General features: G+C 35.8%; 1 protein-coding gene across 1 annotated transcript in view; it reads right to left on the minus strand.

Moving 5' to 3' along the window:
• Positions 1-12,508, minus strand: part of LRRFIP2 (leucine rich repeat (in FLII) interacting protein 2) — a 141,483-nt gene that overhangs the window by 8,187 nt on the left and 120,788 nt on the right. Inside the window, exons 19-21 of the mRNA XM_012644063.1 lie at positions 8,721-8,813; positions 5,704-5,796; positions 97-198 (exon numbers count right to left, since the gene is read on the minus strand). Coding sequence (XP_012499517.1) covers positions 97-198; positions 5,704-5,796; positions 8,721-8,813 — 288 coding nt within the window. The remainder of the gene's footprint in view (positions 1-96; positions 199-5,703; positions 5,797-8,720; positions 8,814-12,508) is intronic.

Genomic DNA, 12,508 nt, shown 5'->3' on the forward strand with positions numbered 1-12,508 from the left:
AGTTTGTGTTCAGGCTAGAAAGATGGCAGGATGAAAGGAAGGGGAAGACAGAGTAAAGCAGTGAGGGACCTGAGCTCCAGACTAGTGCTAACATACCTCTCCCGTCTTCACTGTCTCCTGCAGGGCAGCCAGCTCCTCTCTGAGCAAATCTCGCTCATTCCTAAGGCAGGCAATGTATTCTTTTTGTTTCTCTAGGGCCTGGTTTTAGGCAGGGTAGCAAGGGAAAGAATGGCACAGAAAAAGAGCAGGTGAAAGGTAGCAGAGAAATTCCTAATTCAAATAAGCAAAGATAAAGACATAAAAAGCAAGGAAGCAGTCAAAAGACTGGAAACAAGCAGTCAGATGTAGAAGGAAGTACAAGGATACAGATGTATAATATTAACATATCTCCAAAAGAGAGTTTTAATAGAAACTGGTTCTCATGCATAAATTCAGCAAAAAAACATGCTTATCACATCAAGCAGGGAAACAAATCTTTCTTTTCCAGTGAATGAAAAGAACAGGAAAAGAAAGATGAGGATACCAGCAATAGTAAAATAAAATTTTCCTTGCTAACTTCCTCAGTATATTTTCATTTGGTGAACAAAAAAAAAAGCAACACATTTCATGTTTAACTAAAATAGTTTATTCAAGAATATATGTGATTTTTTAAAAAAATTAAAAATAACTAGTAAACATAAGATATTTTAATTAAATATTAGCTGTATGATTGTTTTCCAAGCAGTATGGCAAAATACTCAAATACCACTTAATTCAAAATAATTTTCAAAAGGATTCTCAAGGATCTATTTCCGTCAATTTAATTAAATATAATTAAGACTCATTTGGTTTTCTGATATACTTTCAGAATGTGAAAAAAACAAAAATAAAATACTGACAAAACAAATACAGCCCACCTATGGAGGAGTAACAGAATATAGAACACTCAGAATCGAGCTTTCGGGCCCTGGCATATACTTATCCTATGCCTCACTTTCCTCATCGGAAAAACAGAAGGGATAATAGCACCCATCCCATGGGCTTCAAGGAGTATTCAGGGCAAAGCACTGCAGGCAGTGCCTAATATTAACAGAGAAGATTCAGGAAAATCAGGTTGGGTTTTCATTTGTAAATTCCCTGCCATTTCCTGAATCTCACAACTGTCAGAGCTGAGAAGGAACATACTTTGGTCATCAGTGACGTATCAAATCTGTTGTAATTATGTAATCAAATAACACACCCAAATTAAGTAGTCTACGTAGGAACCTGATAGCTGGCTTATTTGGAAAAGCCTATCTCCACATATTTGTTCACACATTTAAAGTTTTCTGCCAGCATTCCCATTAGTCTAAGAAGTTAAACTATAATGGGTACTTTCCTCTCCGTTTATTAGGTTCAGAAGTGGAACAACTAACTGCTTGGTTACTGATAGCTGAATAGCTGGGCAATTTTTAAAATCATTATAATCCTATTCTGCAACCAAACTGAGAATAAGTAAACTTATTACTTGTTTACTGGGATGATAGCAACTAACATTTGCATAGTACAAATTATATGGCAGGCACTATTTTATATACATATAATCTCTCCCTTATATATTATTTTACATATAAAATTCCTACCTTCCATATCCTGTAATGTACTTGTATTATCCCCATTTTACAGATCAGAAAACTGAGGCTCAAAGAGTTTATCTTTTTGCCCAAAGTCACAGTAAGTGGCAAAGTCAGCAAATGAGTCCAGTTCTTTGTGTTTCCAAAGCTCTTGCATAGTTTTTTTTACATCACAGCCCTATGAAGGCCACATTATATTCCCTTATTGTTATCCCAGATGATTCTGGGAAAGCAGTCCATAGAGCAAGTCCTATTCTTCACTTACCCAAACTGCAATGTCAATATATAACTTCCTTTCAACAATTTACACTCACACTATATGATGGGTCTCAAATCTGCTGACAAATTGATAATTTGGATTGCTAGCACCATAAGGCATTTACTATAATGCTTCAAGCTAGTATTCACACTCCATCACATTAATACCAAATAAAACATTAGGAGAACAAAGTACAGCAATACTTTCCCATCTGTTGAAAGTCACTTTAATCTCTCCTGGGTTAGATATTTTTGGTTACTGGTATCTCTGTGCATAGTTATGCCATGCATCACCACATATAACTGAGTAAATGATCACTGTCACAACATGCTCTATATACACAACACTGTTGAATACCTCATAGGAACAGGCCAATTTGGAACTAGGAATTCTAGCAAATGCTAGTACATGACATTTGCTCCTCTTCCACATCTTATAGCACTGGATTTTATTTTTACTTTTGGACTTTTTAATTTCATCTTCCCATAATTATAGATGGGAAAATAAAATATATCCTGTAAATTCACCCATTTTACCACAAAGTTTGAACACTACTAAAATACCTTATAATTGGATCAAATGTATTCCCGCTGGATCTGAAATCCTCTGTATTACCTGACCATATAACCACCACCCTTGTGTTTGCATGCAACAATGGCTCCTACAGTGGGTTTTATTTTAGGGTAAAAAGTACATGCTTGTGGAGATTGAAGTAATTCTTTATCTCTGACCTAACCTCAAATTCTAGCATCAAGAAGCCAAAAGGATATGTATAATGGGTTGAACTTTCAGGCAACAGGTTAATTCTCCATATAATTGCACTGGGGCATAAATATCTTCAGTCAGAATGGGATTGAGTTTATGCTGAGCTTTAAGATATACACGTTCTTCGTATGCACCTCTTCTATACATGGGCTGGCTCTTCAGAACTGCAGTGGAGCTGGAAGCAAGACCACTAGGGAAGGAAAACTAAAGAAAGCTGAACTTTAACCTAGGAATAATGTTCTTCATTAAGTTACTAAATTTGAATCTTAAATCTTAAAATGTTAATCTAGATTAAATTAGAGACAAGTGATGCATTAAGTAGTCACTGATCATACTGAAAATGTGTCTTTTAAAAGTCAAGGGAGGGCCACCAAACATGCATTAGGATGGCTACTAGCAATAAAAAAGAAAATAACCAGTGTTGGCGAGGACACGGAGGAAGTGGAACCCTTGTGCACTACTGATGGGAATGTAAAATGGTACAGCCACTACAGAAAACAGTATGGCTATTCCTTAAAAAAATTAAACACAGAATTACTATACAATCCAGCAATTCTGTTTCTGACTATATACCCAAAACAACTGGAAGCAGGGTCTTGAAGAGATATTTGTACTCTTATGTTCACGGCAGCACTATTCATGATAGGCAAAGGTGGAAGCAACCCAAATGTCCATCAACAGATGAATGTGGTATATACATAAAATGGAATATTATTCAGCCTTAAGAAGTAAGGACATTCTGACAGATGCTGCAACATGAACCTTGAGGGCATTATGCTAAGTGAAATAGGACAGTCACAAAAGGAAAAATATTGTATAATTCCACTTATATGAGGTAGAGGTTCTGTCTCTATGAATTTGACTACTCTAGGTAGTCGCAGAGACAGAACGAAGAATGGAGGCTGCCAGGGTCTCAGGGGAAGGGGAAAATGAGGTTGTGTAACAGGTACAGAGTTTCAGCTGGGAAAAATGAGAAAGTTCTAGAGATGGATGGTAGTGACAGGGTACAACAACGTGAATGTACCTAATGCCACCGAACTGTACACTTAAAAATAGTTAAAATGATAAATGTTATGTTTTTTGTATTTTAACAAAATTTTTCAAATTCAAAAAAAGAGTCAAGGGATGGATGAACTAGTGATACACGCAACAACTTGGATGAATCTCGAGGGACTTATACTGAGTGAAAAAAGCTAATTCCAAAAGGTCATATGCTATATGATTCCATTTATATAACATTCTTAAAATGGTAAAATTATAGAAATGGAGAACAGATTAGTGGTTCCCAGAGCTTGGGAGAGAGGGTGGGGTGGTAGTAGATATGGCTATAACGGGACAAGAGGAATGATGACTTATGGTGATGGAAATGTTCTGTATTTTGATTGTATCAAGGTCAATATCCTGGTTGTGCTATTATATCATAGTTTTGTAAGATGTTACATTCGGGGAACACTAGGTAAAGGGTATATAGGATCTCTGTATTATTTCTTACAACGGCACGTGAATCTAAAATTTTCTCAATATAAAAAAGTTTAATTAAAAAAAGTCAAAGGAACACATTATTGTATAGCACACAGAATAAAGACACTCACTCACTCATGCAATAAATGCCAAGACACTTAAAAAGCCAAATAATTTATATCTTAACCATCAGCATACCTTTTTGGTAACAAAAAAAAATTTGTTTTGTTTTGAATAGCTATTTCACTGGACTGTGAGGTTTGGGGTTTTTCTATGGTTAGTCCAAGATAATCAGTTTAAAATACTAGGACAATTATACAAATTATAAATCTGGGACCAACAGATCTGTGCTAAAGAAAATTACATATGGTCCTAAAAGAAGCCCATTGAAGATAGTGATCAAATTTTAACTAATATTTACAAATTACCTACTTCGTGCCACATATTTTTTCAACATCTCATTTTAAATAACCCAAGTAAAAATTTAAATAAAACCATTAGTTCACAATCACAATTTCAAAACGCCTAACAGAGTTGTTGATTTATCCCCCAGAAGGCTTTTCTAGGTTTGGGTGGAATTTCTAAACCTCAATAATTTTAACATCAGAAAAGTATCTATAAAAGTAGCTTCAGTTCTTTAAATTTTTGGTCTACAAACTTTTAAAAAACAATGTGGTCTTTCCATGTGTTTATTAAGGAGAGGATGGGTCCTTGGAGTGATTGATGGACAGGAATGGATACTGCTCACTGGGCTTCAGAATGCTCCTGACAACGGAGGTAGGATCCAGAGGGTCTCATATCCACGCATATCTCTCATAGGTGCTCTAGGGGATCTTTGCCAGCTTTCCCCTATCCCACCTAACCTCAAGCAGAACAAGATTTTTCTCACTTGTTCCGTTTCCTCTGCCATAGCCCTTCCCTGACAAGGTAAGCCTCTGTCAGCTACGGCTAATGGTTATCCTCCTGCAGAACAGACAGCTCATGCCAGGCGATGGGATTGCCATTCAAAGGCCACATGAGATGAACTGGTGGGAATTTGTTCAGCTTCCATGCTCTTGGAATCTACCTGCAGAGCTTAGCAAAAAAAGCAATGAAGACTTTTTTCTTATCTGGGCTCCTGCTATGGGGAATTCTGGGGTTATAATTAGAGATGGTGACTTTGAGAAGTCTTACATTCCTATCCACTTCCGTAATTAAACTGATTTTAATCTTGTCCTATTTTATTCACCAAGGATTTATAGGATGCTAATAGACTTTCCCGACCCCCGCTCCAAATTCTTGTACTGTAAGGATATCAAATTAACCAGAGTTTGAGTTAAATGCCTGTGGCTGCTTCTGGATAAGAATCCTCAGGGAATAAAGAGAAACTTCCTTTAAATGTTCCTACTTGTATGTTGCACAAGCCCAGTGCTGGAAAGAAGAGTTTTTTCCAGGCATAGTATCAGGTTTTCCCATGGCAGTCTTTCTGTCTCCTGCTTATTCATATTTCACATTGTATAAATGATCAGGAATAATCAAAAGGACAAGTTTTTTTTTAGGAATCTCTAAGTTAAATTCTATTGTTCTATTTCTTATCAATGAACTTCTAACATCAATGAACTTCTAAAGCCCAATTTCATCTCATACCCCAATTTTTTTATCTTTCCAAAGAAGTGTCTCCTGGAGGTCAAACACCTCTTTTGTCTTGGTGTCTAGTTTCTGCTGCGTACGCTGATTCTCCTGCAGAGGAAGAGGGGAAGAGAAGTAATAAAAGAACAGAAAGAAAAAAGGGAGGGAGTTAGAGGGAAGAAACAAAAATAAAGCTGATAAAGAAACTTAAAAGGGGAAAGTCTACGATGAACAGGAAAAGCAAAAGCAGTTTGCTTTTTAAAAGGAAAGATGACATCAGAGTCTTGGCAAGTGATTCTGATTGGCTTGCCCCTACAAAAGCAAGCAAGAGAACTGGGAATAACTGTCCCAACCACAGCTATGTGGCTGCAAGCCAGCGAGGGTTTCTGTGTACATATAGCTCCATATGTGTCTTCTGCTGATAACTGCCTTTTTTTCAAACAACAACTTACATTTCTAGAGAGGGAAATTTAGGTTTGCTATAAACAAATGGTCCTTTATCATAGAGAACAAGCAGTGGTGTTGAATTTTATTTTTTAAAACAGAACTGATGATTGTGAATTTCTGTTAGCAGCATCTATGTTAGCAAGAACATCACCAATTATAAAGGAAATATCGGTTTTTAGAAAAACCAGAATTTAACATTCAGCAATTCTTAAATGACTCTTTCAACTAGGCAATGATGCTAAATTTATACCCTCTTACAATTAACAGGTTTTCCTCTTATGCATTATTGGCAAATTATCATCTCCTACTTTCCCTACTCATACATTATCTACCTGACAATGCAATTCTCAAGTCTAAAGACCAAAAGGCATTATTTATCATATTTGAGGTTTTACAGTTATGTATAACCACAGATGCTAACATCTAAAAGATGTTAATTCTACGTGGTATATGTATACCATGGAGTACTATTCAACTTTAAGAAACAATGGTGATATAGCACCTCTTGTATACTCCTGGATAGAGTTGGAACGCATTCTACTAAGTGAAGTGTCCCAAGAATGGAAAAACAAGCACCACATGTACTCACCATCAAATTGGTATTAACTGATCAACACATAAGTGTACATATAAGAATAACATCTATTGGATGTCGGGCAGGGGGGAGGGAGGAGGAGAGGATTGGTATTTACATACACAAAGAGTGCAATGCACACCATCCAAGGGATGGGCACACTTGAAACTCGGACTTGGGGAGGAATGGGGAGGCAAGGGCAACATACATAACCTAAACATCTGTACCCCCATAATATGCTGAAATAAAAAATAAATAAATAAATAAAAGATGTTAATTCTAAACACAAAACACATCCAAACCTGGGCAACATAGAGAGACCCTATCTCTATAAAAACTACAAAATTTAGCTGGGCATCGTGGCCTACATCTGTAGTCCCAGCTATTCAGGAGGCTGAGGCAGGAGGATCACCTGAGCCCAGGAGTTTGAGGTTACAGTGAGCTATAATGACGCAACTATATTCTGGCCCAGGTGACAGTGAGACTCTGTCTCAAAAATCAAAAAATAAAATAAAAAATACCTAAAACTAAAGTTTTTAAAGTTTGTGTAGCCAGCATCCTGGGCTTTTAGAGAAGCCACAGTGACAAATTATAGAAATCAAGCATTATAATTCTTTTTAAATGCAATTACAATAAAAAACTATTCACAGTTAACCAATCCTAATTGAAGCTCCTGACTCTAAGAAGCAGGCCTTAAGCAGTTTTATTATTCTTTTGAAACTTAAAGGGGGAAAGTATATATCTAAACTAGAAAAAGAAATAAGTGGTTGGCCTATTGACATAAAATTATAAAAGGACAATAAGAGAAAGGATTTCACATTATTTTTAAATACCAGTAGGATACACAATTTGGATAATATGGTTCCTACCATATATAGAGAAAAACTAAGAAAATTAACATCACATGTAATCTGGTAGATCCAAAGGGTTATCTGTACCTGTATTTAAAATCCACAAATTCTGAGTATGTTCAATTATTCTTAAGAATGATGAAAAATAACACTAATCCTCAAACTGAGAAATAGTCATTTCTTTTCCTCTATTAAATGTTTTTTTAAGTCACTTACAGGGAGAGAGATTAAGTGAGGCAGGTCTGAGGGGAAAGAGGGAAAGAGGGAGAGGAAAAAGAGAGGCTGAGGTCTGAGTAGCCAGGAATGTGGATGAATTTGGTTAAGTTGGTATCCCCCCGGTATCATTAACAGCTAGCCTTCCTGATACCTAATGCTAAATTAGAATTAGACGCCCTTGATAACCACACCTAGACAGAGGCAGGATCCCCCTCAAACTTAGTTCCATATTTATGAAAAACCACCACCTCAAGAGGGAAAACCACATTTAAAGAATAACAGAGATGAATACCTGAAACCATGGAAGCAGGAGGCAGTAGGGGAAAGAATAATAAAGATGAAAGCAAGGTAGTAGGTCCCCAAGGATGATAAATGCTTTCAAAAAGTTCTTAGTAGACTATGATCCCTCCCACTCCTAAGATGTTGCCAACAATGTGGCACGCGGAGTTCCTTCACTGCCAGAGCAAAAACTTGAACCTCTTCACTAGCCAACCTTCACCTTTTTGTAAATGAGGCATCCTGACAATTTCTTCTTTTTCGTTGAGCCACCTCAGAAACGTATCTACTTGAGCGAAGATCAAACTACTTATTCCCCAAGAACGATGCCCCAAAAGATGGCATTCACTAGGTTCCAAAGAATAACGTTACTCTATAATTTTTCCTTCTGCCCATTTCCTAAGATGTCGTTAGAAAACAGTGTGCTTAGGAATAAAGACAATTACAAAAACTTCTGCTATTAAAAGGGGGAATGTTTATAGGGTTCATAGTATTAATTTTTAAGCTTGCCTTTACGTTTCATGTTTGTAAAATGTTAGAGTACAACTAAATATAAAGAAACAAGTAAACTCTTTGTAGCATTTTAACTTTCTTCCCCCGACACACATACCCTCATCCCATCCAACTCGTTTTCGTTCAGAGTTAAGTATTTCCACATTTCATGTACATACCTCAATAAGTTCGTCTCTTTGCCGAAGACCTTCTTTAAGTTCATCCATCTTATGTTGCAACACGCTACACATATGTTTCTGCCTTTCTAACTCCTGTTATTAAACAAATAATATCATTTACACAGGTCACGGCACACACAACCAGTGCAAACATATACAACATCAAGGCTAAGTATGACCTTAAAAACATGTCCAAACTGCTGATTCCTAGTAACCTAGAAAAACTGTGTACTACTCTATGGAAAGGTTCAGAAAATTTTAAATTTTCATCTCATATAATTATATCTCTACAAAACCCAAACTAATCAATGGCAAAATTACTATAAACAATAAGATAATTTAGTATAGTAACAGGTAATAGAATTAACATAAAATTCAGTAACCTTCATAGATAACAAACAAAATCCAAAAGAATAATAAACACAGTATCAAAATCAATATCAAATAAAACACACATATAAACTTACAAGATAAATCAAAAACCTATATGAGAGAAATTATATAAAACATTCACGAAAGAGAAGCAGGATTAACAAATGGAAAGGCATACCATCTTCTTGGATAAAAAGCCTCAACATCATAAAAATGCCAGTTCTCCGTAAATTAATCTATAAAAATACCATCAAATTTTTTCTCATCAGAGCAAGAAAAATTGATTACAAAGTTTATTTGAAAGAAAAACTAGCCAGAAAAAAAACATACTGAAAAAGAAGGTAGCCTTATTAGATATTAAGACATATTATAAAGCCTCTATAATTAAAACAATGTTATAATGGCACATGAATATAGATCAATGGAGCAGAATAGAAAATCCAGAAATAGATCCAATTAGATATACAAATATATTAAACACCAATAACAAAAGAGCATCTCAAATCAATGAGAAGATAGACTTTGAAATTAGTGATGTTGGGATAACTGGATATCCATTTGGAAAAAGATAAAATTGGAACCATACCTTAGACTATACACCAGGACAAAATTCCAAATGGATGAGAAGTGTACATGATAAAAGGCAGGGAATGGAAGGGGGAATTGGGAAGGGAAGACAAGGGAAAGCAGAACAAACTATACAGACACTGAAAGAAAAATAACCAAGGAGTGGGGAAAACTTTAAACTAAAAAACACCTCAAAAATCCACAAGTGGGCCGGGCACAGTGGCTCACGCCTGTAATCCTAGCTCTCTGGGAGGCCGAGGCGGGCGGATTGTTTGAGCTCAGGAGTTCGAAACCAGCCTGAGCAAAAGCGAGACCCCGTCTCTACTAAAATTAGAAAGAAATTGGACAACTAAAAATATATAGAAAAAATTAGCCGGGCATGGTGGCGCATGCCTGTAGTCCCAGCTACTCGGGAGGCTGAGGCAGGAGGATCGCTTGAGCCCAGGAGTTTGGGCTAGGATGACGCCACGGCACTCTAGCCCGGGCAACACAGTGAGACTCTGTCTCAAAAAAAAAAAAAAAAAAAAAATCCACAAGTGATAAGGAGAAAGGAACAATAAATTAGACTACATAAAAATTAAAACTTTTGAATGGCAAAAGATAAATGACAAAGTGCAAAAAAAAGTTATAATTTATATCAAGACAAAGGGTGACTATCTCCCCATATAGAGAACCTCTAAAATTAGAAAGAAAAAAGTATTAACTGAACAGAAAAACATGCAAAAGAATTGGACAGTTTATAGAAAAATAAATAGAAATAGCTCTGGATATGAAAAGATGCTCATACTAAGAGAAATGCAAACTAAAACCATATGTGTCACCAAAACACTAGTAGAAGTTCAAATGTTTGACAATATATTCCGGGAAAGAACTATGGGGAAGGAAACAGGCCCTCTCATACATTTTGGTGGGAATGCAAATGGTTTAATGCTTACAAAGGGGAATTTGACAGTATCTTGCAAAACTACGTATCTTTCGATCCAGAAACCCCATACTTAAGAATGACTCTTCATCATAGATACATTGGCAAAAATAAAAAAAGTCCTAAGCAGTATGTTATTTTTGCAGGACTATTTTTTAACAGCAAAACACACAAACAACTTTAATGGCTATTAATAGGGAAGTGGTAGAATAAAGTGTAGCACATCCACACAATGAAAATAGCTATGCAGCGGTGAAAAAGATTAAGGAAGGTTTCTCTATATTACATTCACAAGGTGATAAAAATCAAGGTGCAGAATAGCATTTATAGTATGCTACCATTTTTCTAAGAAAGGAGGGTTATAAATACATATATTTGTATATATATTTTGAATGGTCACATTAGATTAAAAATGGCTAATATATCTTCTTAGATTAAAAAATAGAGAAACAATTAAATTTAAAAATTCCCTAAAGGAACTAGGAAATACAGATGAATGACAGAGATAGATTAACTTCTTCAAATATCTTTGTTAATCTGACTTAAGATCTATGCAACCATTTTACAGAATTGTAAAATAAAATTAAGTTTAAAAAGCACTTCCTAGTGGAAACAACCCAAGTAGCCATCAACAGATGAATGGATAAACCAAATGTAGTACATATATAGTGGAATATTGCTCAGCCTTAAAAAGTAAGGAACTCTTGTCATATGGTACAACATGGACAAGGCTTAAAGACATTATGCTAAATGAAATAAGCCAGTCACAAAAAAACATGTTATATGACTCTACTTATATGAGGTACACGGAGTAGTTGAATTCATAGAAACAGAAAGTAGAATGGTGGTTGCCAAGGGCTGGGGGCAAAAAGAAATGAACAATTGTTTAATGGGTATAAAGTTTAAGTTTTATAAGATGAAAACTTTCTGGAGATCTGATGCACAACAATGTGAATATATTTAACACTACTGAATTGCACACTTTAAAATGGTTAAGATGGTAAATTTTGTGGTATATTTTTTTTAACCATAATTAAAAATAAAAAATTTAAAAAGTAATTCCTAAATGCTGAAAATAAAATGCAGTGAACCTAACTGTATATCCAGTTAGCAGCATAAGCACAGAGAAACTATGTGAAGTAGCTTCTAAAAACAGTAGTTTAGCTATACACAGCCTAGTGGCAAAAATAACAGCCAAAGAAACCAAAATAACAAACTTTTAACTATTTTCAGTAATTACATCGTTGGTGTTAGCATTGGTATTGCTATTCTCAGTAATGTGGGATAAAGCAATAAGAATAGAATACACCATAATTACTATCATTCCCCAGTGACTTTGAAACTAGGATTTGTAGTGTGGGAAAAAGTAGATACAGATGTAAGACAGAAGATGTTAAGTAAAAACACTAACACATTGAATATGAATTGGAACTATCAGCATGAACTAATAATATATTTTATTGTTAAAAAACAAACAAAAAATCCCCACACACATATTTCCCAGATATATCCACTGAAAAGTCCTATAAATAGTGACCAAACGGTGGCAATAAGCACCCACACTGCTCCACTAAAAGACAACGAGGGCTCCTTGGACAAACGGCTGATTCCAAGTACGGGGCAGAAAATGCACAAGATGAGACTGGAACGTCTTCTAGCAGAAAGCACAGAAGCTAGCAAAACAATTAGACTCATCAAAAATACTTAGTAATCAACCTGAAGAGGTTCACATTAGCAAAAGGTGGGACAATTTAAGCATCAAAAAGAATAAAAGCTGGAATGCATTGAAAATATCAAATCGGCCAGGCATGGTGGCTCACGCCTGTAATCCTAGCACTCTGGGAGGCTGAGGCAGGCGGATTGTTTGAGCTCAGGAGTTCGAGACCAGCCTGAGCAAGAGCGAGACCCCGTCTCTACTAAAAAAAAA

Source organism: Propithecus coquereli, unplaced genomic scaffold (genome assembly GCF_000956105.1).
Source record: "Propithecus coquereli isolate 6110/MARCELLA unplaced genomic scaffold, Pcoq_1.0 Scaffold1, whole genome shotgun sequence".
Lineage (NCBI taxonomy): Eukaryota > Metazoa > Chordata > Mammalia > Primates > Indriidae > Propithecus > Propithecus coquereli.